The 27,468-nt window shown below is 40.5% G+C and overlaps 2 protein-coding genes across 54 annotated transcripts in view; one reads left to right on the top strand and one right to left on the bottom strand.

Annotated features, from left to right (window-relative positions):
* TTLL5 (tubulin tyrosine ligase like 5) overlaps nt 1-16,979 on the bottom strand; it is a 293,499-nt gene extending 276,520 nt beyond the window's left edge. For 36 of the 50 annotated variants that reach the window (XR_013521412.1, XR_013521413.1, XR_013521419.1 and 33 more), the window contains exons 1-4: nt 16,826-16,979; nt 15,270-15,438; nt 8,710-8,816; nt 1,029-1,111 (exon numbers count right to left, since the gene is read on the bottom strand). Coding sequence is in view for 28 of the 50 variants with exons in the window: in XM_035261080.3 (XP_035116971.1) it covers nt 1,029-1,111; nt 8,710-8,816; nt 15,270-15,343 (264 nt within the window). In the remaining 22 variants the exon portion in view is untranslated. Of the gene's footprint in view, nt 1-1,028; nt 1,112-6,035; nt 6,159-8,709; nt 8,817-15,269; nt 15,439-16,364; nt 16,464-16,825 lie in introns of all 50 variants that reach the window. The other 14 variants (XM_078335474.1, XM_078335480.1, XM_078335477.1 and 11 more) reach the window with 3 other exon arrangements.
* A 351-nt stretch (nt 16,980-17,330) lies between these two features.
* ERG28 (ergosterol biosynthesis 28 homolog) overlaps nt 17,331-27,468 on the top strand; it is a 34,327-nt gene continuing 24,189 nt past the window's right edge. Inside the window, exons 1-5 of one of the 4 annotated variants that reach the window (XM_035261118.3) lie at nt 17,331-17,438; nt 20,989-21,152; nt 23,428-23,518; nt 26,215-26,333; nt 26,466-27,220. In XM_035261118.3, the coding sequence (XP_035117009.1) occupies nt 21,020-21,152; nt 23,428-23,518; nt 26,215-26,333; nt 26,466-26,545 (423 nt within the window). In that variant the 5' untranslated portion in view covers nt 17,331-17,438; nt 20,989-21,019 and the 3' untranslated portion in view covers nt 26,546-27,220. Of the gene's footprint in view, nt 17,439-20,988; nt 21,153-23,427; nt 23,523-24,807; nt 25,543-26,214; nt 26,334-26,465; nt 27,221-27,468 lie in introns of those variants that run through there. The other 3 variants (XM_035261117.3, XM_054240225.2, XM_009006359.5) reach the window with 3 other exon arrangements.

Genomic DNA, 27,468 nt, shown 5'->3' with positions numbered 1-27,468 from the left:
GCCTAGCAACACAGGGAGACCCTGACTCTACAAAAATAATTTTTTTTTTTAATTAACCAGGAGTGGTGCCATGCACCTGTAGTACCAACTACTTGGGAGTCTGAGGCAGGAGAATCACTGAGTCTAGGAGTTCGAGGCTACAGTGAGCTATGATCATGCCCTTATACTCTTGCCTGAGTACTCAGTGAAACGCTGTCTCTAAAAATAAAAAATTTTGTAATTTTAAAAAAAGAACTTCCTCAAAATATCTCTTCCAACTCCCAAGCTAGGAACCAGTTACCAACTGTCACAAAATATCTATAGTGAAAGTCTGTTCAGCCTTTTGCCTGTCCTTTTTGATGTCAGCATTCCAATCTTCCAATTTTCTCTGGAGAATGGTTTATTCCTTGGTTTTCAAGAACCTGCCGATCACTCACCCATCCCCTCCCGCAAGGAGTGGATCCATGACCCAAGCTAGGCTAATCATTCTAGCTCCAGAATGTGATTTTTTTTTTAAGCAAGGAAAGGCAAAAGGACAATGAATGGAGTCCAGCCACATCCATGGCAGTGCCTTGAGAAGATGATCCTAAAGATTCCTGTTCCTAGACCCCTTGGGGCAGTCCTGGTCTCTCTCCTTCAAAAGGCCTGCCTTTTCAGCTTTTTCTCTGATTCCACTAGTCCCCTCTGCAAACCATGCTGACAAATCGATTCCATTTGGTTTTAAGTTAAGCAAAGTCCATTTCAGTTGCCTGCAATCAAAGAACCTCAATTAGGTATCAGATAATTCCTTACTTAGAACTGTGCCCCTGGCCCAAGCCCAAGAACACAGCAAGAAAAAACTTTTTCTAAAATCATGTGGAAATGTTTTCCATGTAATGCAAGCAGAAACTGGTAAAGCCACTCCGAAATTCAATCTGAGCTCTGCATCACCACTAAGCATTGGTCCCATGTACTTTCTAGAGCTGGCCCTGTTAATTGGTAAAGTCAGTTAGGTGGCGAGGATTTTCAGCTTTTGAGCAGATTAGGTGAGGTAGTAAAAATAAACTTACTTCATGAAATCCATGAGCTGTCAGAATGCTGCGTACCAGGCGACTGTCCGTTCGTACAATCTTATAAGACAAATGATAACGTTCTAAAGAAAAACAGAATCAAGCTCAGTAAGCAGAAAGTTAACTGTAAAAACAGAAATAAACCGTAACATGGTGGCTTAATTATACTCAATAACATTATATTCTACCATTAAAACGATAAGTTGAACATATTTTGGACCATGGGTTCTTAAAATGAGACTCATTGGAATTCATTAGACGTGGGTGAGGGAAAATTACACCTTTGTTTTCACCAGTTTCTAGTTGAAATTTAACAATGCCTTCAATTAGGAATTTAAGCAACAAATCAGGCAGTATTAACATTATCTGTGACCCTGCCACCAACAGACGTCAGATATTTTAATATTATTTAAAAGTTGTTACAATTATCTCAAAATATCACTGATTCTCATAGTATTTAAAATTTATAGTAGTTAATCAACCTTCACTAGATTGTGTTATTTAATGCACTAATAAAAAGCACACATATCACAATTTCTTAAAAAAATTTTTGATTAGTATATTTCAATACAATGTATTTCCTTTGTAATTATTTACTTTTAAAAGTCTACTTTAAAACATTCTTCTGCAAAGAGGCCCACAGGCTTCTCCAGACTGCCAAAGTGATCTATTGTACCAAAAAGACTGAAAACCCCTGCTCTAGATAGCCCTCTATCCTGATTACCAGTACATCTTAGACCAGAGGTTAGGAAACATGTAGCCAAAGGGTGAAATACAGCCTGTACACGTGGTTTGTGTGTTTCTCATGGTGCTCTAAAAATAAAATTGAACTCATTACTTGGTTTCTGAAACTGAAGGAATTCATGTAAAACTCTAGATTTCTAGGCTTCTCTTAAAAAACCTGGAAGCCTGGGCTTTCTTCTCTCCAGTGGCCAGAATCAGCTGGAGAACTGCAACTGCCCCATTCAGGACAGGCCGGCACTCCTCAGTTCAGCACAGCGCCTGGCCTACTTCGATCAATCACATTTCCTGCCAGGGCCAAGCAAGCATTGGTATGTGGACTGTACATAATTATATATTTTATATGGCAAATTAAAAAATTTAAATGGGCCAAGCATGGTAGCTCACGCCTGTAATCACATTTTGGGAGGACGAGGTGGGAGGGCTGCTTGAGGCCAGAAATTTGAGTCCAGCCTGGGCAACATAGGAGAACCTGTCTCTACAAAATACAATTTAAAAAATTAGCCAGGTATGGTGGTGCATGCCTGCAGTCCCAGCTACTCAAGAGGCTAAGGCAAGAGGGCTGCTTGAGCCCAGGAGGTCAAGGCTGTAGCAGTGAGTTATAATCATGCCACTGCACTTCAGCCTGGGTGACAGAGCAAGACCCTGTTTCAAAAAAAAAAAAAAGTAAAATGTTATTAATATTATTTCTCCTACTCCTCCTAAAAGAAAAATACAATTGCCACCACACTCAGTGGCAAATCAGATTCTTACGGTATATAAGTAGTAAGCAGTGACAAGCCACTTCTAATCCATATCACTTAACTATAACCCAACTCAGATATACTGAACATGCTCCAAAAAAGGAAGGGTGAAATGATATAATGCAAACATCACTGCTGGAGATTTTAAGTTCATATATACCCTGCGTCCGCTAGCCTTCTGTGTGCAATAAGGCTGGTGAGTAGTATATTTTAGACTAGAAGTTATAAATTGGTGACACAGAACCAGACCCAGCCTGCAGATTTGGTCTGTCACTAAGATGCTTTAAAATAAAGCAATTAGTTGCTAGCCTTTGAAAATTGGAAGAATTCATACGAAAATCTAGATTTCTTAAGAAACCTGGAAATGATGGTTATTTTTACGTGCCAACTTGACTGGGTCACAGGATGCCCAGATACCTGGTTAAACATTATTTATAGGTGTCTGTGAGGGTGTCTCCAGAAGAGATGAGCATCTGGGGACTGAGTAAAGCTGACTGCCCTCCCAAATGTGGGTGGGAATCATCTAATCCATTGAGGGCCAGAATAGAACAAAAGGATAATTGGTTGAGTTCTCTCTCTGCCTGATTGGTTGAGCTGGGACATAGATCTTCTCTGCCTTCAGCACTCCTGGTTCTCAGGAATTTAGACTCAGAGTGGAATCTATACTACTGGCTCTTTGGCTCTCAGGCCTTCAAACTGGACCAACGACTTCCCTGGGTCTCCAGCTTGCAGATGGCAGATGATGAGACTTTTTTAGTTTATATAATTACATAAACCAGTAATCTTATAACAACAGTCATTCTCCCTTCTTCCTCCCCCTCTCCTTGTATCCTATTGATTCTGTTTCTCTGGAGTACCCTGGCTAATATGTACCTGGGCTTTCTCTCCAATAACAAGAACCCTGACTAATATGTCTAGGCTTTCTCTCTCATGACAAGAGTCAAATAAACTGAAGCTGCCCAATTGCCTAAGAAAGAACCACTCATAGCATGTTTTCTTCTGTATAAAAACATGAGGCAGAGCATGATCCTCCTTGACTACATGCATCACATCAATTCTACCAGGAGACCATAGAATTTCCTCTTCTCCAACCACTCACATGTGTCCCTAGAGGCGACTTGAAGTGCTAGGACCCCTAGCAAGTTTCAGGACTGACTGCAGCAGAGCAAATGAAAACAAGCCAATAATCTGTCAACACAGAAGTACCTAGAAAGCAGTGACCCGCCTTAAAGCATTTAAACAAAAACAGCATGGGAAATCAGAATAAAGAGAAGGCTGACATTTTTGACTAAGAACACAAAAATAACTCCCTTAATGGCAGCACAGTATAGCTGTGACCTAGTATCAGAAAATTAGGTTCCCCAGGATTAGGATTAAGGTACCTGTGCTGTCGAATGCGTGTGACTAATAAGCACTTGAAATGTGCCTAGTGGGACAAAGGAACTGAATTTTTAATTTTATTTAACTGTAGTTAATTTAAATTTAAGAATGAACACTTGATTCAATTACTGGAAATCCTATTTCAAACAACTTGCCTGTGGGGAAGGGAAGGAACAACTGAGTGTACGAATTTACTTTTTCAACTACAACAGCTATAAAATCTAAATATAGACCTAATATTTCCAATGAAAATTTTGCAGCAAGTTGAGATGCTCCATTATGTTAAAATATATACTAGATGTAAAATACCTTATTAATGATTTTTTTTATATTGAGTGAATGTGGAAATGATAATATTCTGGAACATATTGGGTTAAATAAAATATATTATTAAAATTAATTTCACCTACCTGTCTCCTTTTACTTTAAAAAATAATGCTATTAGAAAATTTCAAATAACATATATAGCTTGCATCATACATCTATTGCTAGTCTATACAAATACAAACTTACTGAACAAATACCTTCAGGGGCAAATTGCAAAAAAATGCTTCATTCTAGGAGAAGTTTACTTTAAGCTGAAAATACCTATGTTGTCTCTAAAATACAATCCCATTTACACATTTAAAGTACATACAAAAAAACCAAGGTTACGATAAAGAAAAAGCCACATTCCTGAAATATTTCACAAATAAAACATTAGAAATCATATTGTACCAAAAATATTAATAGCAAATTCAATGAAATGTATCATAAAGAGAAAAGATAAAATTGGTATCTATCATGATGAGATCAACAGAAGGTAACTAATGCCCCACATACACTTCTCAGGGGGATTTAACCACAGGCTTATGATCTGAGCAAATCTATGTCAGCTATTTAAGAGAGCAAAAAAAAAAAAAGGTGCAGATTGACAGTATTTAACAATGGAGAAAACTGAGACAGCAACTAGCAAAAGTCATTCAAATTGTTCTTTTCATTAGGGAAGGTGAGAAAATTGTTAAGCCACAAGGAACTGGGAAAGATACAGAAAACTCAGAAACACAGAATTTGAGAAAAGTTTAGTTGCTTTTTCTTTAATCACAGGAATGTATAAAGAAAATGACTTATAGATTTTAAAAAACAGTAATTGCTTAAATAGGTGACATTGATGGATATTATTTTCCAATAAATGTTAGGTAATCTAAAAAAGAAGGGTCTGCTTATTGGCATAGAATAAATACATCGACTACTTTACGTGACAAGCAGACCAAAAGAAGTACGTTTCGGGGGAATATCTGTCTTCATCCACCTTTAACATTTTGGCTCAAATCATATTTAGGAGGAGTTTCTCAACAAGGGGTCTTCAGTTACTCAGGCTTCAGGGAACATGAATGAACTACATCCCTTTAAATGGTAACCTAGCAACTTGCTGAGGGGATTAGGACACAAAGATCCTTGGGGAGGAAGGAGGATTCAAATCCCAGAAGCAAATGCTCACAGTCCTCTGAACTCCTGAATTATTATGGGACAATGACAAAAGTCATTAGCGCAGATCTTATTCAATCAGTAAAATAAGCAGCATGAGTTTTGAGTGCCTACTATGTGTCAGATATTAAATAATCTCATGTAATCCTCACAATGCCTTCAAGGCAGATATTCTCTCCATTTTACTAATAATAAAACTAGTTAAGAGAGTCTAAGTCATTTGCCCAAGACTCACAGCTAGGAAATGCCAAGGCTGGGATTTGAACCAATCACTGAGAATCCAAGGGATTCCAAGGGAATCCAAGGGAACTCTTTCCACTACACCACAAGACAGTTCTGATCCAGTGTTATAACCTGTGAAGATGGCTACAGGCTAATACCAGGACTCAGAGCAGTGCTTAAAATCCAAGAGGAGCAGGGATAAATGAAACTGATAATATACAAACAATACAGAAAACAGGAGAAATCAAAAGTTGGATTTTTAAAGCTGGGTCTTTAAAATGATCAATAAAGCCAGGTGCAAAGTCTGGATTATACCTATAATCCCAACACTTTAGGAGACTGAGCTAGGAGGACTACTTGAGGACAGGACTTCAAGACCAGCCTGAGCAACACAGAGAACACATCTCTACAAAAACGTCTTTTTTAAAAACTAGTTAGGCATGGTGGTATTTACCCGAAGACCTAGCTACTCAGGAGGCTGGGGCAGGAGGATCACGTAAACCCAGGAGTTTGAGGTTGCAGTGAGCTAGGATCGTACCACTGACTCTAGCATGGGTGACAGAGTGAGACCTTGTCACTAAAAAAAAAAAAAAAAAAAAATTAAAAATTATCAATGAAATTGACAAACCTCTAGCTACAAAAAAGAGAAAAGACTGAAAGAACTAAAATCAGAAGTGAATGTAGGGACATTATTACACACCTTACAGAAATTAAGATTATAAAAGAATACTATATGAACAATTGTATGCAAACAAATTAGATACGCTAAATAAAATGGACAAATATCTAGAAATACATAAACTACCAAAACTGACTCAAGAAGAAATAGAAAATATGAATAGACCTACAACAAACAGAGGTTGAAGGGAACCCATTCTGAGGCTAGCATTACCCTGATACCAAAGCCAGAAAAAGGCATCAGAAGAAAACTATAAATCAATATCCCTTATAAATAAAGACGAAAAATGTTCAACAAAATATTAGCAATTATACACTCTAACAAAGTGGGATTTATCTTGGAATATAAGGGAGGTTCAACATATTAAAGTCAGTCAGTGTAATATACCACATTAATAGGATGAAAGGGGAAATATAATTTCATTTGATGGAGAAAAAGCACTTGACTAACACCTTTTCATGATAAAAACATACAGTAAACTAGGAATAGAGGCAAGCTTTCTCAACATGTAAAAGGATACTTAAAAAAACCTACAGCTAATATCATACTTGATAGAAAACAGAAAGCTTTCTTCCTATGATCAAGAACAATACAAAGATGCCCTCTTTCTATTCAACACTGTACTAGAAATTCTAGCCAGAACAATTAGGGAAGAAAAAGAAATAAAAGGCATCCAGGTTGAACAGAAAGAACTAAAATTCTCTCTATTTGCATATAATATGCAGACAAACCTAAATACAAAAACTATTAGAGCTAATAAATGAGTTCAACAAGGTTTCAGGATACAGTATCAATATAAATAACTCAGTTGTATTTCTATACACTAGCAGTGAATAACCAAAAAATGAAATTGAGAAAACAGTTCTATTTACAGTAACATCAAAAAGAATAAAATATTTAGGAATAAATTTAACCAACGGGGTACAAGACTTGTACATAGAGAACTATAAAACACTGATGAAAGAAATTAAAGAAGCCCCAAAATTGGAAAGACATCCCATGTTCCTAGAAGACTTAACATTCTTAAAATGGCAATACCCTCAGAAGTGATTTATAGATTCAACACACTCCCTATCAACACTGTAACAGCCATTTTTGAAGAAATGTTCTTTGTCATGTTGAGAAGGCTTGCTTAGACATATCTGGTCTAATATCCATAACGTATAAAACTCTTATAACTCGACAACAATAAAGGCAACCCAATTTTTAAAATGTAAAAAGGACTTGAATAATCATTTCTCCAAAGAAAATACGCAAATGGCCAAAAAGGACATGAAAAGATATTCAATGTCATTACTCATTAGGAAATGCAAATCAAAACCACAGCCAGATACCGCATCACATCCACTGGTATGGCTATAATCTCAAAAACAGAAAATAACACATGTTAGTGAGGATGTGGAGAAACTGGAACCCCTATACATTGTTGATGGGCATGTAAAGTGGTGCAGCTGCTATGGGAAACAGTTTGACACAAAATAAGTTGAACACAGAATTATACAATACAGCCTAGCAATTCCATTCCTAGGTATACCCAAAGAACTGAAGATAGATGTCAAATAACAACTTTCCCATGAACATTCATAGCAGCACAATTCACAACAGACAAAAGGTGGAAAGAGGCCAGGCACAGTGGCTCATCCATGAAACCAAGGCAGGATTGCTAAGGACAAAAGTTTGAGATCAACATGGGCAACATAGTGAGACTCTGTATCAAAAAAATAAATTTTAAAAATAAAATTTTTAGAAAAAGGTGGTAACAAAAAACATGTCCATCAACTGATGACTGGAAAAAAAATTCAGAGGAAAACAAAATGTGGTGTATCATTGGAATATAATTTACTAGTACACAATGAATGTTATTCACCCATAAAAAGGAATGGAGGACTGATACATACTCCAACATGGATGAACCTCGAAAACATTATGCTAAGTGAAAGGAAGCCCAACAAAAAAGGCCACATATCACATGACTCCATTTATACAAAATATCCAGAATATGCAAATCTATAAAAACAGAAAATAGATTAGTGTTTGCCAGGGACTGGTGGTATGGGGGCTGGGATAACTACTTCATTGGTATAGGCTGTACTTTTGGGATGATGAGAACGTTCTGGAACTAGACAGTGGTGACAGCTGCACAATACTGTGAATGTATTAAACAACAATGACTCGTACACTCTAAAATGGTTAAAATTGTAAATTTTCTTAGGCGCATTTTGCCACAATAAAAAAATAAACACATGTACACATGATTCTGGAAAAAAAATTTCGGAGGAAAACATAAGCAGAAAATAACTTAAGAAATTATAATATTTGAGTATAACAACTCCATTGATTTTACTCACGGCCAAGGCTCTTTCCCTATATATATGTCATACCAATTTTTTCAAGACAAGGATGTCCAGGCCATGCCCAGCTCCATCCTCTGGGGAGAAGTTATACCCACCTCCAATTACTCTCATATTATTGTCCTTTGTCAGAATAGCCTCGGCATGGAATACCAAAACTGGAATTCTCCTGCAGCCTCCAGTCCACATGATACATGGATGATCCCTATAACCACAACAAAAGCCTTCATTAATTTACAGCTTAAAATCTGAACTGCTGATGCAGATTACTACGGTTTGTTGCTTAACAAGTTTTCCCTTACTTCTGGAATAAAAAATCCCAAACATCCAGTGGGAAATCATATCTCCCATTCTTAGCTGTGTATTTAAAATTAACTCTATCCCAGGTCCAGGGATGGGCCTTGATTGGTTTCAGCCAATCAAGGTATTTCATCATTCAATATAGTTACTGGTTCAGAGACAGGCAGATAAACCAATTGGAGCGCATGAGTTTAAGGAGATATGTTCTGAGACTCTGTGAGAAAGCAATGGCTTCTTTCTCTTCTGTAGTGGCTACAGAGCCTATCTTCCTCTTTGTGGTACAGGAGGAGAATGAGAAGTATGGAACTGCCACAACCATTTTGTGACCTTGAAGGGAGAGCCTGTAGCTGTTGGTGAAGGAGAAAGTCAGCAGGAGCCTGATGGAAGAGATCCTGGGTGTTAAGGCGGGAGTTTCAGAATCAAGACATGCCTAAATATGAGTGAACACATTCTCTTTATTACTTAGGACCACTGGATTATGTTTTAATTCTTTGTGCACACAAAGAATCCTAACCGTTGAGTTCACAATAATTTACATACCCCTTTTACACTCTAAGTACATTTTCAAGCCAATTTGATGACGCATCCTAAGATTCTGAGCTATGAACTCTAAATTAATACAAGTCTCCCAATTAAAATCATGTATTTTGGCCAAGTGCAGTGAGCCACGCCTGTAATCCCAGCACTCTGGGAGGCCGAAGAGCGTGGATCATCTGAGATCAGGAGTTTGTGACCAGCCTGGCCAACATGGTGAAACCTCGTCCCTACTAAAAATACAAAAAATTAGCCAGATGGGGTGGTGGGCACCTATAATCCCAGCTACTTGAGAGGCTGAGGCAGAAGAATCAATTGAACCTGGGAGGCAGAGGTTGTGGTGAGCCGAGATCGCGCCATTGCACTCCAGCCTGGGCAGCAAAAGTATAACTGTCTCAAGAAATAAATAAAGAAAATAAAATATTTTAAAGAAAGCCCATGCTAAATGGAACAATATATATTTTCCTCCAGTATAAAAATCACAGGAGAGAAAGAGACCTCTGACTTTATTCTCTTTCCCTATCCTCAGGAAATCTCAGCTTAATTTTAGGCTGATGGATATTTACTCAAAGATTAGGAAAATCTTCACCCTCATTAGGGCAGGGAGGTAGGAAGAGAAAGAAAATTAAATGAACTGAATCCCTACTATGTGCTGGGATTTACAATAAGAGCTTTCACATCTCACTTAATCTCCTTGCCCGAACTACGAACTAAAGAAAAACTGTCTCAGAAAGGTTAAATAACCTGCCTAAGGTCGTACAGCTGGTTAAATAAGAGATGAGGTATTTGAACCTAACATCTGTATTCTTTCTACTGTTTGCCTCCTTAATGGCATTTCAGCAAAGTTCTATATATTGAATACCTTGGATTCAATTCTTTGAGAACTTAAACTAATCAATTCCTTAAATGCAATACAATTCATTTGGCCAAGATTCATTCGATTCTTAAAAACTCACATAACCACATCCCTTAACAAAGGCCATACCACAAATCTCAGGGCTAAGTCCCTCTCAATCCAACTTTAAAAAGATCCACACTCTGAATGCATTTTTTCAGGCTCCCAATCCTAGGAGAGAGGCAGTCTTCAGACTTAGGACAAGCTGCCAACTGCTTTTTAGTGAAAAAAGCAAGGAACACCATACCTAGTTCATTCCTCATTTTCTAGATATGGCAATGTAGATGCTTATTGTTCTTGTTCTTTGATTTGGTGACAGTACCCACTTGTGAGAAATGGTGTTGATAGGGTACCTTTTTTAGCAAGAAGGATTTTTTGTGGCTTACTTGCTTCTTCATCTTTAACACCCGTAAAATGTGGGCATGAAGCCAGCTGATTCCTATGTTCTCTTCCAACATTAATTTTTCCACTATACTTCTAAATCAGCAAGTAGAGAAAAAACAGGCAGCCTAAACTACAAAGTGTTGGACAGGAACTCTGGAAACTATCCAAAGTTCTCTGTCAATCTAGCACTAGCTACCAACTGGCACCACTATGCCTTAGCATTTACAAACAATGGACTGCTGCTCCAACTTAAAAATGCCTGAGGGAGGAACACAATAAACAGATACACAGCTGAGAAGAGCCCAGGCCCTAACTGTACTACTATCTGTGGAAAGACAGAAATCTTTCACTTACAACCTATGGAAAGATAAAAGAGGGAGTAAACAGTAAGGTCAGCTAAAAAACACTTAAGACATACGTGAAACTGTCATGAAAAACATGCTCCCACCAAGTGGTGCTAAAAGGAAAAACATTTAGAATGATTAGGAAACTGAAAATTGGGACTTTAAATTTTCATACACATCAGAAACTGGTATATATTAAAATCTACTTTTATAAGCATGAAAGAACAAAGGATTTGAATAATTAATTGCCAAACTAAATCGGTTCTGTGGTTTGCTTTATTAAAAGCCTAAAAATATTTTGGTTTTCTAGGAATAATTTTATGAGAAATAGACATCATTCACTCCTGGGACCCAGCCTACATAACTCAAAGATGGAACTGTGAGCAGCTTTTGCATTCTTGCTTCTAGGCCGTCTTCATACCATCACCCCTATTAGAAATGCCTTCCCCACTTCTCTCTGTTCATCTAAGCCCACTCTCCAAGGCCCACCTGAAGTCTCACCACCTTCAGGCAGCCTTCCCCAGCTCCTTCAGCCCTTTATGATACCTTCTTCTCTGAACTCCTGTAGTACCCACTTTATAGCTGATTGTTAATCTTTTTTTTTTTTTTTTTTTTTTTTTTTTTTCTGAGACGGAGTTTCACTCTTGTTACCCAGGCTGGAGTGCAATGATGTGATCTCAGCTCACCAAAAGCTCCACCTCCTGGGTTCACGCAATTCTCCTGCCTCAGCCTCCTGAGTAGCTGGGATTACAGGCACGCGCCACTGTGCCCAGCTAATTTTTTGTATTTTTAGTAGAGATGGGGTTTCACCATGTTGACCAGGATGGTCTCGATCTCTTGACCTCGGGATTCACCCACCTCGGCCTCCCAAAGTGCTGGGATTACGGGCGTGAGCCACCGCGCCCAGCCAATTGTTGATCTTTATAACTGATATAAAGCCAGCCTTTTACAACAGCTATTAAAGTTGACATTTTTTCAGTGACCAAAGAAATCTTAAATTACATTCTTATATGAAAGTTTCTGTATCTATATACAAAGTGGTATTAGGGATCCCCAAGCAAAATATAGAAAAATAGCCTCTTTACATTTTCTATTTGAAATAATGCCATGCAAAACAAGGAATGCCTGGACAGTTTCCATTCCTGAAGTCCAGGATTGCAAGAAATTAATACTTTAACACAGCTGAGGGATCTGAGCAGATCTAACAGATGTCCATGAATACACATCTTTGGATCAAGTCAACATCTTCAGATGATTTAAGGCCTTCAAACTTCCAAATCAACTTTTAAAATGTTAAGCCTGCTCCAGGTGTGAATAAGATTGATTTAAGCTTCCTAATGTAAAAAATAAGTGTCTGATAGACAAGACATAAGCTGATGAAACAAGATTAACAGTTAAAAATCAGCAGGCGTTTAAAAGGAAGAAGAGGTCCATAAATTTGGATGGGAGCAGAGAGAAAATTATACCTTTATTTTCACTAGAAATTCAGTATGTCTTAATTATGAATATAGGCAACAAACCATAGTAGTACTAGCATTATCTGTGCCTTTGACGTTATCTAAAATGACAGCTTTTTTGGGGTTTTTCTTTTTTTTTTTTTTTTGAGAAAGTCTCACTCTGTCACCCAGGCTGGAGTGCAGTGGTGCCATCTCGGCTCACTGCAACCTCTGCCTCCTGGATTCGAGCGATTCTCCTGCCTCAGCCTCCCGAGTGGCTGGGATTACAGGTGCTCACCACCACATCCGGCTAATTTTTGTATTTTTAGTAGAGTCGGGGTTTCGCCATGTTGGCCAGGTTGGCCTTGAACTCTCAACCACAAGTGATCTGCCCACCTCAGCCTCCCAGAGTGCTGGGATTACCCGGCCAATTACAGGTATTTTCATATCTTATTACAGGTGTTGCAGATATCTCAAAATATCATTTACACTTAACACCACTTCTAAGTTACAGTAGTTTAAGACTCACCCCCTAGATCACATGTGACCATGGTCTTTCTATCTAAATGCTGGTGTGATGAAGCTGGACAACAATTTGGCAACTCTCCTCCTAAAAATCATTCAGTCATTAAATGATGACACCTCATATTGGTGCCCCAGACATCTATGCTGCTTCCCAGTACTCCCCATCTATGATTGTTAATCAAAGACCATCACTTCAGTGTACTGATCCTATACAAACAACAAAAACAGTCTTCGCACTGTTGTCTTTAGAAAATAAAATTTACCTTGCCCAGATTTTAAATGATCTTATTATTTAATGCATTAAAACAGCACATATTACTATATTACAAATTTGTTTTAATAACTGCATTTGAATGTAATTAGTACTCTTTGTAATGATAAATATTTTATTTTAAGCCTCAGAAATATTCTGGTAAGGAATCCATGGCATAAAAAGGGTTAACAACTCTGATCTAAGGTAATATAAAGTATAAAGCCTTCATTTATTCATTCATTTCATTAGCTATTCCGTCAGCAAGAATTTACTACGTTCCAACTATAATATTAGGTCAAACTATTTCCAATTGTCAGTATTTGACTGTTTTTGACCTACCAAAACGGCAGTTTCATATAGTTCAATCTAACATTTGTCAGGCTCAATCTGTAAGCCCACGAATAAAAGAGACAGTAATGGAGTCAAACAACAACCTTTAAAAAGGGAAAGATTGATACTTGCAGCAGAAATTTGAAGCTCTGTGAAATGGGTAAGAGGCAGCACACTGAAAGCAAAAAGTCCAAAGAAGGGAAAGTAACCAAAGGGAATTATCCATTTAATTATCCTGAACAAGAATGACCCAAATACACTGTCAAATCTCTATTATTTTCTGTGACCTAACAGTGATAAGAAACGTTTCCTAAATTGCAGTAAGTACTCTTCCACCTTATAAGAAGGCCACCACAAATTTCATTATTAAAACCAGTAAGAATAATGCCTTATATTTGTATAGCACTTACAAAGTAATTTCACACACATTATTCTATTTGAGTTTCACCAGACCCCTACAAAATAGCCTGGGAGATATTATCTTTTTCAGGTCACATAGCACACATGTATCCAAAAGGACTCAGAATCTTAAAAATGAATTTTACCTTTAAACCAGATTTTCTCTTTACTGTGTGTCAAGTATTAAAGGAGGCAAAAAAGCCAAGTGATCAAAATCCAGAAAAGCTAAGTCTGAATCTCAATGCATCAACTACTCTCTATGGGTCACTGAGGAAATCTCCTGATATTTATGACTGAGTTTAAAAAGTGAAAATAGTAACACCTTCAGATTTAAAAAGATATACGATACAGATGAGACAAAGCCTTTATTGTCATTTATAGTAGCTATACTTAGCATTATCATTCTTTTTTTTTTTTTTTTTTTTTTTGAGACTTGTTGTCCAGGCCGGCTAGAGTGCAATGGTGCGTTCTTAGCTCACTGCAACCACCGCCTCCCAGGGTTAAGCGAGTTTCCTGCCTCAGCCTCCCAAGTAGCCAAGATTACAGGCACCTGTCACCACTCCCGGCTAATTTTTGTATTTTTATTTTAGTAGAGATGGGGTTTCACCATGTTGGCCAGGCTGGTCTCAAACTCCTGACCTGGGGTGATCCACCCACCTCAGCCACCCAAAGAGCTGGGTTTCAGGTGTGAGCTACCACACCCAGCCATTATCATTCATTTTTATTGTGATGATCCAATAATCATGAAATTGGACTCTTAACTAAAAGAACTCAGGAAAGCAATGTGGTTCAATGGACACAGTACAGGCTACAGAATTCTAATACCTTGTCTCAGAGTTACTATGGTAAGTTACCTGACATCTCTATATCAACACCATTTTATCATTGTAAAGGCTTTTGAGAAAATCACCAAATGTAACCAATGCAATAGAGTTTCTACATGTTTTTCTTCAATATTGAAACATTTCAAAATCTCCTATGTTGAGAGCTCTGAACAAGAGTTCACCAAGAGCCACTACCTGCATTTGATAACATCTAGAGCTGATGTTCACTTACGAGCCTAGAAAGAGAGCCTTATCTCCTTTCTCATAACTGATAGGGACTGAATAATAAGACTTTAAATTACATTATAAATAGAAGCTAAAACCAGAGTTAGATAGTACCCAAGGAATGACACTAGATAAAAGAATATATAAGTAAAAGAGAACTATTTTTCATCTTAAAAGCACAGGTCAAAAGCAGGCTTGCTGTTACTTACTCTTGACTTACGACCTCCTCATCCTCTGAGGATGATGCTGTTTCCTCCAGGTCCCGGGCATTCACGATTGGCATTTCCTTTAGGGCTTGTCATGCAGTCAGCAGACAGGGGCCTCAGAGACCTTTCCCAGCAGATTCACCGGATCAAACAATTTGGATGGCACAGATTCCTGCAAGAAATCAACTTGATCTGATCAACTGACCTGAAACACAATGCTGTTGTCTATTTATTGGTTATTGCTAATTATCTAAGTAATGAGGATAACTATATTCCTAAATAGTGCCCAACCTCTAGAAGTTTACCTTCCATCACGGTGCCTCAATATGCCACAAAAATCAAGATTTTTTTCAAACATACTGTCTGTGTGCTATATACTTGAATAGCTGTTACTAAGTTTGAGTTTCTCATTATTGACTAAATCTAATATGCACCAAAAGGATAGACTCTTCACTTTCAGAGCAGTCTGCGGTAGGTGACTGATTCCCTAAAATATATATTCCTTGCTAGACAAACCTGACCTGAGTTAAAAATAAATAAAAACTCAAGGTTTAAGACCCTTGCAAACATTTATTTAGACTATAGGACAAGCACGCTGACAAGATGCTATCGTGTTTCCAGTAAAATAAATTCAACAATGAACTGAAAGACAAATATATTCTCCTGAATCAAAGGTCATATAAATAGTTGGTGGGGGAAGGGACAATGCCCTTCCACCTTTAAAAATTATTCTTCCTTATTAAAAATCACAAACTTTGATATGACTCTGGAATGGGCAATAAAATTAGAAAATTTCCAACACTACATTTCTAACTTAAAATATTTTTTCCCAAAGGAAAAAAAGTACATGTTCGTTGTGTGTGTCAGAAGAAACAGGAACTACAAATAAAGAAAGTGAACATGTTTAAATGACCATAATCCCATTACTGAGAGATAACGACTTGGTGTCAATCCTTCTTAACTTTTTCATGCATTCATAAATACGATGAGACTTTCCAGGCATTCATAAATTCGATAAGACTGTAAATAAGACAAACAGACAGACACACACACACACACACACACACACACACACCCGACCCTGATAATGATACCTACAGATCTTCGGCGCAGTGGGTAATGTCTAACAACCTCAATGGCTTTCTTCGGGGGATTCTCAGCGGGATTTCTTGGTCTTTCCCAAAATGTTGGGAATTCCTGTAAGTTTAAACAAACAAAACCTCCAAACGGGAAGGGATGCCAACCTTTCTTAGGCTGCCGGCAGAGCGAGGAGAAATAGGTCGATCGGAAGAAGATTAGAGACACTCGCCTAAGGAGACTTCTCGCCCTAAAGGAATCTGCTTCTCAGCCCCACCCCCAGCTCACCCCAATCCCAGGTAGGTCCGCAGATGCTCTCCCCGGGAAGGACAGGACGACCCCGCCGCCGCGATTCAACGCGGCGTGCCCGGAAGCCAATAACTACTCCCGGGCTCTGAGCGGGAAGTGCGGCGGCCAGCGCCAGCACGGACCCGGGAACGCTCCTCCCTGGGGTAGGGAAGCGCGCCGGCGCAGACGTTTACCTGTCTCATCTTCCCATGGTTTGGGCGGGCAGGAGTGGACCGCACTCTGCTCCTACCTCTCTCTTCTTTCCCCAGCACGGCTCAAGGCAGCCGCCGACCGCTGCTTTCCCGGTTACTACAACAACCAACAAGCAACCGCCCGCTCGGAGCCACTGCGCAGGCGCCCGCCACCAGGCGCTGACTACGCGCGGCTGCAGGCGCGGGCGAATGTCGTCACTGCCGCGCAGCGCGGGCGCAGAGCCCTGCCCTCAGCAGAAGGGAATCTTCTTTTTTTCGCTGTTTTTTTCTCCGCCCCTAAGAGGTTGACTCCAAACCCGGAGTTCCGCCAGGTCCAACAGGAGGGCTTACGGCGTGAGCGGCGTACCTGAGGAGAGGCTTAGGCAGCGGCAACTGCTGATTGGCAGTATAGCGGTTCACTCCCCATCTCCTGCTTGAGCAAAACCGGGACAGCCAATCAGAGAGAGGACTGACGGAAACGACCCAATCCTGGAGCAGGGCTGAGGGCGGGGGCGGGGACAAATGGCTCAGGTGGACTCCCGGCTGGAGCTGTCCTGGGGGAGCTTGTTTGCGGCGGCTGCTGCTGCCATTCCTGTACTGGGGATCCGGTCGCCAGGTAAGGAGAATATGGAGGATAAGAGGGATGTAGGTGTCTGTGTGGCTTCTGATTGAGAGGATCCGGAAAGTCTGGAAAAATGGAGGTGGGATGGAAGGTAGATACTTGGAAGGCAACCTTTTGGGGGGAAAGGGTTCGAGGGGCGATGACAAGGGGGAGCTAGGAAGATGGAGAAGGTTTAGTGAATTCAAGGAACGAAGGAATGGATGAGCGAATGAGCAGCCACTATGAGCCCAGCATTGTACAAAGAGCCTTCACTTTTTCTCATATAATTCTTACAATAACCCTTGTTAAGAAATATCAATAGGTTGGTATTTCTATCTCCATTTTGCAACTGAGGAAACCGAGAATGAAAAGTGTAAGTGACTTGCCCAGGGTCACACAGCTACTAAGTGGTAGGGCCAGGATAAGACTCCCTTTCTTATGATTAATTTTTTTTTTTTTTTTTTTTTGAGACGGAGTTTCGCTCTTGTTACCCAGGCTGGAGTGCAATGGCACGATCTCGGCTCACCGCAACCTCTGCCTCCTGGTTCAAGCGATTCTCCTGCCTCAGCTTCCCGAGTAGCTGGGACTACAGGCACGCGCCACCATGCCCAGCTAATTTTTTTTGTATTTTTAGTAGAGACGGGGTTTCACCATGTTGACCAGGATGGTCTCGATCTCTTGACCTTGTGATCCACCCTCCTCGTCCTCCCAAAGTGCTGGAATTATAGGCGTGAGCCACCGCGCCCGGCCTCTTCTGATTAAATTTTAACACCACACCTTTGCTGGGCTGGGTTGGGCTGGGCTGGGCTGGGCCAGGACCAGGACAAAATTTGGAAATAGATGTTGCATACACGCTAGGAGGTCCTAAAGCTTTAAGAAAATTAGGTTGAGAAATTGGCAGAGCAATTCAGAAGTGCACAGGCTCTGTCCTCATCAGCATATCTGTTGGGATTTCTAAGAGCTTCTGTGAAATGGAAGGATACGTTTTGTAGAAAAGTGGAGAGGGGCATCCATGCAACTTTTCTAAACCCTGGAGTCTCCTCTTGAAAGAGGGTGAGAAAGTAAAGACGGTAGGTGGATCTTGGCCCAAGTGATAATGGCCTATGATGTCCAGTAGACCCTCAGTCTCTGTGGTCTTGGACAGAGACCACCTTTGTGATCCAGTTCTCCCTGAAGGGCTCATCAATTCACCCTTCCTTCTCTGGATCTCTTGTTTGTTTGTTTGGAGGTCTTGTTGTGTTTCACACTGTCTTGGGCCATCACTGACTTTAATATCTATCTCACTGGGTAGCGTAGAACAATACTGAAACGTACGTTGCCTGACAACAGATAAACCATGAACCAAGAAGATAATAATGAGGATGGAAAAAAGTCATCCCATTATTAAATTATTTATCTATTTTGGTTTTATTTAAATCAGACTAACGGAAATCACTACTCAATAAGAGTTGATCTAAGCCTTTAAAAAAAAGGGGGGTGCAGTGGCTCACACCTGTAATCCCAGCACTTTGGGAGGCCAAAGTGAATGGATCACTTTAGTCCAAGAGTTCAAGACCAGCCTGGGCAACATAGCAAAACCTCATCTCTACAAAAATTACAAAATTAGCCAGATGTTGTAGCACATGCATATAATCTGAGCTACTAGAGAGGTTGAGGTGGGAGAATCACTTCAGCCTGGGATGTCGAAGCTGCAATGAGCCATGACCATGCCACTGCACTCCAGCGCGGGTGACAAGAGCAAGATCCTATCTCAAAAAAATAAAAAAAAAATTAAAAAGCAAAAAGTATGTAATCTAATTGTATTTTCTATACAACTTGAAGACAAAAGTGGGCATGGTATGCTTTTCTTTCTCAAAAATGGGAACTTCATTAAAATAGTCTCAAACAGTGACATAGCATTGCAAGAGTCCAACAGACCATGATTCTTAGCTCTGCCAACTTTGCTGTGTGACCTTAAGAAACTTGTTTAACCTTTCCGTCCCAACCATCATCTGTAGGGTGGAAATATTAATAGAGCCTGTCGACCTCACTGTAAGGATTAAATGGTAATATATGTTAGGTGCTTGGCACAGTTCGTGGTGTAAGTGCTCAATGACCGAAACCTATTATACTCTTGCAAGCCAACACCAAAATTGCTATTTCCTTTGCTATATAATTTTCTTACTAGTCCTAAAGCCACACATTAATTTAAAACACAATTTATAAATCTGGAAAAGGAAAAGAGGCTTTATCTCTTGCAAACACTCATAGCCATCCCACAGGGAAGAGCGCCTCCCACCAACACCAGACACAGGTACTTTGAAGGAGAAGGATTTGGGGTAGAGCTTTATTCTGGACAGGCTGGCTAAACATACATATTCAACAGCTTCCAGGAGGAGCTGTGAATATTCATGAAAGTGGTCCTGACACATGCATTTTGAGCAAACATGCATGTAACCACATATGACCCCTGTTCACTTTGGAGTGGAGCCCTCACATTGAAGTCAATTACAGCTAGGTGCTGTAAGTCACAAAGTCTTTTCGGGACACCAAGACACTCAAGTGTGTGATCTTGGTAAACTAGCCAGGAGCAGTCCACGGTCGGTGATCTTATCTGAAGAATCAGTCACTTGTCCAATCAAAGCTGTAGTTACAACAAGTGGAACAGGGGTCAGGGAGTCAACCACTGTGAGCTGGATGAGCTACAGCTGTTTTAATACTGCTTATCTCAAGGCCAGTGCTTGTCTAACTGCTTGAGAAAAAAACCTTGTGGCAGAATATAAGTTGTATTCTTTAAGTGTCGGAGTGTGTGACTTAACCCTTGCCTGGCATGGCCTTAGGTCTTGTTTATAATTTGGTAACACTGCACAAAGAATCTGTTCTGTCAGTCTTATGATCTGTATGTTAACTTAAATGCTGGTGAGTTGCTGTCTCTAAATCTGAAAAGGGAGGAGTATAACAGGGCATGTTAGATTTCCCATCTCGCCATGGCCAGGAGCTCAGTTTTAGGATTTTTCTGGGGTCCCCTAGCCCAAGAAGGGCTCTTTTCAGTCCGTGGCAGGCTTAGGATTTTATTTTGAGTTCACACACAGCAGTTTATTTATGTTTAACTTTTAGATTGTTCTTCTAGTTTATGGAGCATGGTATACCTGAGAAGCAGAGTCCAGAAAACCTAGGGATGTACGTAGTGGCCTCACACCATAAGTTCCACTCAAATGTATAAAGCTCTATAGGCTTGGAAGAAATCCGTCATCAATAGCCAGGCAGGTGTCTGTGAGTATAGTTATAATCACCTTTGAGCTACTTGTATTTCAAAGGAGTGGCATGAAAACGTGAAGGTAGAGAAGTGAAGACAGAGGACAGATTCCAACCCAGAGAAAGGCGTTCTGATTCAGGGTAATATTTTGGAGAAATTGCTTAGACAGAGATAAGTACTGTGCCACTTATTGCAAAGTATACTGTTCGTTCACCTCTATTAGTGTGAATAAGTATATTTTTTTGGCCTGCTTCATTCTTTCTCCCTTCCTACTTATGGTTAACATAGACTGGCCCTCATTATCTCATGTCCTCTGCCTTTGTTTCCAAGGCAAAAAGCCCTCCCAGGTTTGAGTGGAGTCATGAGCCGTTTCCTGAATGTGTTAAGAAGCTGGCTGGTTATGGTGTCCATCATAGCCATGGGCAACACGCTGCAGAGCTTCCGAGACCACACCTTTCTCTATGAAAAGCTCTACACTGGCAAGCCAAACCTTGGTAAGAAATAAAAGAATTTCTGCATCCTTTGTAGGACTGGCCCTATGCTGTGGTTCCCAAACCAGGCTGTACATCAGGATAACCTAGGAAACTTCAACAAACACAGGGTACCCATTTCCCTCACCAAACCTATTTGTTGAACCTGGGTGGAGCTCAGGAATCCAGTTGCTAAAAGCTTCCCAGATGATTCTGATGCTGCCTCAGCTAGCCTTTGGCAGCCACTGGAGTAATAGACTTTGTGGTAAGAACTTGACCCTTTTTCCTCCAAGCTTCTTTGAATACTTTTCATTCATTTTACACTGCCCTGGGCAATTTTGTGTATTTTTAAAAAAAGCATTATAAGGGCAAGTGAGGAAATAGACTTATGTGGTGACTCTGTGTTGCCTCACTAGAAAGCCATAAAGAAGCTTTTCCCATATCTCAACGCCCTCTTCAGAATTAGGTTGGGGCTTACATGATTCATATTCCATGTTACAGATGGAAAGTTCTTAATCCAAGGTCTTCCCATGACATAGTCCCTGAGAAGATATTTAAAATCCCTTCAAGTTGGTCTTCAAAAATGAAACTTAAGAAGGCCCATGGCAGCCTTTCCTGGCTTCCTGAGCCTCTCTGCTGAGAGTGTTTGTCCATTTCAGCTTGTGCTTCATCATGCTGATGTGTGGGGTAGTTTAAGCTGCAGCACTATTTCACAGCAGATGACAATTCTGTGTCACATTTATAGCTAACCCAGATTCAGGCTCTGACCTAGCTCGTTTTTCTGCAGTGTCTGGGTATAAAATGAAATTAAGTAGGCTAAGGCTCATTTTAAGAAAAGCTCAAATATAATAAGAGTAAAGAACCAGTAAAGTGGGAAAGTGAGCAGAATAATTCCATCTTTTCACCTTCAAAGGCTGCCCTCAGATGGTCATGGAACCCTGTATAGATTCACAGATTTTGAGAGGTTATCTGGTCTAGCCCTTTGAGTTTAAAGTTGAGGCAAAGAAGTCTAGAGGTCACGTGACTTAAAGGCATATAGTTAAGCAGAACTTTGTGTGTGTATATGTTCATCCAGTACAGAAATGGAGGCTGCCATCTCCCTTATGATCTAGTGGCCATGATGGTACTCTCCTAAACGTAGCAGTACTTTAAAGTGTCCCACAGAATTTCACCTGATACCTAATCTGGTTAGGGCGGGTTGAGTACTCTTAACTAGAGAAATGTCCATAGTCTTCTCATGAGAAATGCTATCAAATTGGTTTATAAAGAATGTAGCTCTCCAGGGCTAATGCTAGATATTTGGCTGGAATTTTTTCTAATTACCATCTAAAGGTTTTCAGTATTGTGAATTTGGGAGAGCTGTCTGGTTGTCCAAAGGCTGAAAAAATCCTTAAAGCCCAAGTAAGCATGAATAGATCTTCCAGTTGTCAGTTTTGTCCCTTAAAATGTCTCTTACTCAGCAGGCAATAGACCAGCAAAGGAAGTATCTTTGCTTTCACTGTTTTGACATTCCCAAACCACTGGATGCCTTAGCTCCATGGTTTTGCATTTAAATCACCCAAGCAGGGAGCTTCTAGAAAATACTTATACTGGGTGCCCTCCTCCAGAGAATATAATATAGTTTCTCTGGTACCCAGGCCTTGTAATTTTATAAAACTGCCACAGTTGATTGTAATAAATGCCCAGAGTCAAGAACCCCTGTTATGGTGCAATATGACTTATACTTTCAGGATAAGATATTTAATACAGCAATATCAGAACAAAGCCGCCAAGAGCAAGGTGCCCCCAGCAAAAACTAAAAAAACAGTGCTTTGTCCCACTGCCATGCACACAGGCCTGGTGTTAGTTCATCCAACAGCATAGATCTGGATGCAGGAAGAGACCCAGGCACTCCGATATCTTAAAGACCATATTTGGCCATCTAAACTGGTCCCCAGTATCTCTGAGTTCTCTTCTGGATTAGCCTTGAAAGTCTACTGGCCTCCTGGCATCTTGTATTGCCAGACCAGTCTCTATAACATTCCCCCAAACCTGTCCTGATCCAGACCCTCTTGGCTTCCAGGACAGAAGGGGTAAATTACTACATCTAGGAGTTATTTGCCTAACTTGGCTCTTTGTTGGGTTTCCACCCTTGGAACTTCCTTCTAGTTCCCATGTGTGCCACCAGGACCTCCATCCTGCCCAGCCACAGAGAGGTCAGGTTAAGCTCCTACCTCCCATGAACCACCACTGAAGTAGGAGTTTGGAAGGAACCCCAGATCTCCGCTTCTCAACACTCTTGCTTTTTTCTGCTACACAGTGAATGGCCTCCAAGCTCGGACCTTTGGGATCTGGACGCTGCTCTCATCAGTGATTCGCTGCCTCTGTGCCATTGACATTCACAACAAGACGTATGTAAGGGAAGGAAGAGCTTTAGCATCCTTTTGTTGGAAATCAGATGCAAGGCATACATGTTACCTTGAGTAATGAGAACTGTTTTGTAATCATTTTAATGCATTAGCTTAGAATGTACATAATAAAAGACTCATAGGTTACATTCCTTACAAACCTAGAAAATATAACAGACCTAACAGGTCTTCATTAAAGTCTGAAAATTCTTTGGAACTGACATAGCAAACTGGCAGGTCATTATCCAGTGGCCTGTATCAGACCCCTCCTCTTCTTTACAAAAGAAATCAGCCTTTCTTCTACTAAAGAAGTAGAGTGATATGCTCTTTTTAGAGTAGCCACCCACACATACCTTTCTCACATTCCTCCTTAAGCAGCAGGAATGAACAGAAATCACGATCCATGAAAAAGGAGGAACCCACAAGTAAACTGTTGTATGCGTATGCAAAATCAGCAGGTGAGGGTGAAAGAGAAGCCAGGGCTCCTGAATTCTACCTGTCTTGAGTGCTCAAACAGACCAGGGTGAACAATTGCAGGCAATCAGAAGCCGTAACTGGCTCTGGCCACTGGAGGGGGCTCGAGTTTTCTTCCCAGCAAGAGTCATCACTATCTAGGTGGAAATAGTTTGTTCAGGTCACCAAGGGAGGCTGTCAGAATTACAGCTTCCCATTAAAATGTTTTTCTGTCTTATCCAGGCTCTTGGCATCTGGGGAAAACAGGAGGCGAAAATATTTATTGAGCCCCTCTTACTATGCCAAGCTTTTATCTACATGATCTTAAGTACCTTCTTAGCAGCCCTGGAGGTCATGATTTTTATTCCTGATTTTGCACATCTAAATATTAGAGATCCAATTCGTTTAAACTAAGAAAGACTGACTCAAGTGAGATTTGAAGCAGGGAGATTAGCTCCTTGATCTACTCAACTTTTTTTTTTCTTTTCAAACTTGAAACTGCAGTTTACTTGTCCTAGATTGACACATACTTTTGGAAGCAGTGTGTTTAGTTCTGGTCCCAGTTCTGTTGGTAACTAGCTTTGCAGTAGCAAGTCCATTATTTACGTTCCCTGCATGGTCTCTTCATCTATAAAATGAGAATTACTATAAAATAGTCACCTCAAGGTGACTAAGAGGAAGGGAGGATTGAAAAATTATTTTAAAGACCATGTACCATGATGAAGAATTATTGATGAGTATAAGGGATATATCTTTTGCTTGTGCTTTTGGAGTGAGCAAAGACAACCCAGACTTACCTTTAACTCCATTACCATGTACTTTTCCCTCTCCCCACACAGGACGGCTGCAAACGCTGACTCCTGTTTCCAGCCCTTTCTAACCCAGGACTTTGATCCCTGTACTTCTGATGTGTACTCTGATCCTGTTCTCTCCCTAACTGGAGACTGGAAGTCAACACACATACATACTAGTTTCCAAAATGTGGCCAGGCACGGTGGCTCATGCCTGTAATCCCAGCACTTTGGGAGGCCTAGGCGGGAAGATCACTTGAGGCCAGGAGTTCGAGACCAGCCTGGCCAACATGGCAAAACCCTATCTCTACTAAAAATACAAAAATTAGCGAGGTGTGATGGCATGCACCTATAATCCCAGCTACTCTGGGAAGCTGAGGCAGGAGAATCCCTTGAACCCAAGAGATGGAGGTTGCAGTGAACCAAGATTTTGCCTCCAGCCTGAGTGACAAGGCAAGACTCAATCTCAAAAACAAACAAAAAAAATTTATAAAAACACCACAGGAGAGATACAAATCAGATGTGAGATACAAGTTACTTATAGGGATGAGGGAGAACAGGCTCAGAGCAGGATAAGGATACACAGGATGATTTAACTCTTCTCTGTAATTTTTTGTTTCTTAGAAAACAGTCTCTGAAACAAAATGTCAAAATGTTAAGATTTGTTGGAGCTGGGTGTTGGTTGCATTGATGTTCATTATGGTATTCTGTAAGTTTTTGTATGTTTGAAATATTTCATAATTCAAAAAAATATATACTTAATAAAAGATATCAGCAAATGAAGTGGGCAGTCACCTAGTAGCCTGTCTCTTCTCTACCTTATAGTCAAAGCTGAAAACCAAGTTCTCTTCCCATGAGATTGGTCACCATGTCCTCGGTGTGACTACTTTTCTAGGCTAAGACACAAAGTAACCAATGTATATTCCCAGAGCATCTGAAAGCCCCAGAGGTGTCCTTGCTCCTTATTCCCCATGAGGCCATTCATTCTCTGGTTTCCATCATATAAACACCGACAAGTACGTGGCCAGATGCCTGTCAGGTGGGATTAGACTGCAGAGTCAACCAATTTAGGTAAATAAAATATGTAAGCATGCTGGATCCAATGTTGTCTATACTGCCTAGGATTGTCATAATTCAGGCTCTGCTTTGCTATAGCTGAGTTCACCACTTTGCCGAGACTTGGAAATTCATTCTGGATGCCTGAGCCATTTTCCTCTGGTTAGCAGTTGAAACCTTCAGTTTTGCCCTAGATGAGAATATTGGTATGATCAAATAATCAGACACTTGTTCCTCAGGAACAGCCTGGCCAACACATCCTCAGGAATAAGTGTCCTTTCTTTTAAGCTTCATCGCATCCTGGGTTCTTATTTGTATGTATCAAGTCTGATACTTTTCCTCTGTTCTGTTCTGAACAAACAGTAACTTTGATTCTCATTTCTGTCTGCTTCCTTGTAGGCTCTATCACATCACTCTCTGGACCTTCCTCCTCGCCCTGGGGCACTTCCTCTCTGAGTTATTTGTCTATGGAACTGCAGCTCCCACAATTGGCGTCCTGGCACCCTTGATGGTGGCAAGTAAGCATCCAACCACCCTACACATCCGACATGAACTGTCCCAGCTCTATAGCTAGTACAGAGGGTGGACACAGGAGAGATAGAAGGAAGGTGCTGTATTTATGTTAGGCACTAATCTTTTCTCTATTTAAGGTTTCTCCATCCTGGGTATGCTAGTCGGGCTCCGGTATCTAGAAGTAGAACCAGTATCCAGACAGAAGAAGAGAAACTAAGGCCAGCATTACCACCTCCAGGACTTCACCGTCTTCTACCTTGGCTGTCTTCTTCCTTCATCGTCTCTCCTCTTTAATTTCTTTTCTGTTCCATCATCAGCCCCATTCACTTTTAGCCTCTTTTTTTTTTTTTTTTTTACATTTTTAAAATTTAAAGATCTAATATGCATACCGAAAAGCATATAACATGTATGTACAACTTAAAGAACAATTTTAAAGTGAATACTATGTAATTCCATCCAAGTCAAGAAGTTGCCAGCTCCTCGGAAGCCCACTGTGTCTCCTTCCCCAACTTACAACCTCTTCCAGGCTCCCTTTTCCACCCTTTCTCTTTTGCCCTTTTATTTTCATGCCTTGATTTGACTTATGTGGTGGGAACGTGTGAACTATGAAACTTAAACCTGCTGCCCACCCAGAGCAGCTGTGACCAAGGGCTGCCTCAAGGGGTTGTCCACCAGGTTGGGCTCCTCTCTGCTGCTGGACCCAAGACTCTGAACCTTCCAAGGGACAGGCAGTTCTTCCAAGAAGGGCTCCCCTATGTGTGAGCAAGACCATGGCTCTCCTTCTATCTACAGATGCATGAGGGTTGGAAGAGTCTGGGCTGTTTTTAGACCTTCTGGTCAGCTGTATTTGTGTAACAACTTTTGTAATAAATAGAAAAACCCTCTGCTCTGATCCGTCCTTGTACTTTGACCTCTGCTAAGACGAGACCATGCCTGCCTCCTCTGAGTCCTAGGAGTATCACAGCTTCTGCCTGATTGAATACACCAGAGTGAGTAGGACAGCTCAAGACACAGGTCAGCCTGGCTGCCTCCAGCTCCTTATTGTCACTTGTTCATTTCTCTTGTGATCTTGAAGTCAAATCTTCTTTTCTCCCACCTTCAAGATTCTGTATTCACAACTAAACCCTCAGTACCCTTTCT

This window comes from Callithrix jacchus, chromosome 8 (genome assembly GCF_049354715.1).
Source record: "Callithrix jacchus isolate 240 chromosome 8, calJac240_pri, whole genome shotgun sequence".
Lineage (NCBI taxonomy): Eukaryota > Metazoa > Chordata > Mammalia > Primates > Cebidae > Callithrix > Callithrix jacchus.
Note: the sequence above shows the minus strand (reverse complement) of the source record. Positions and strands in the feature narration are given on the sequence as shown.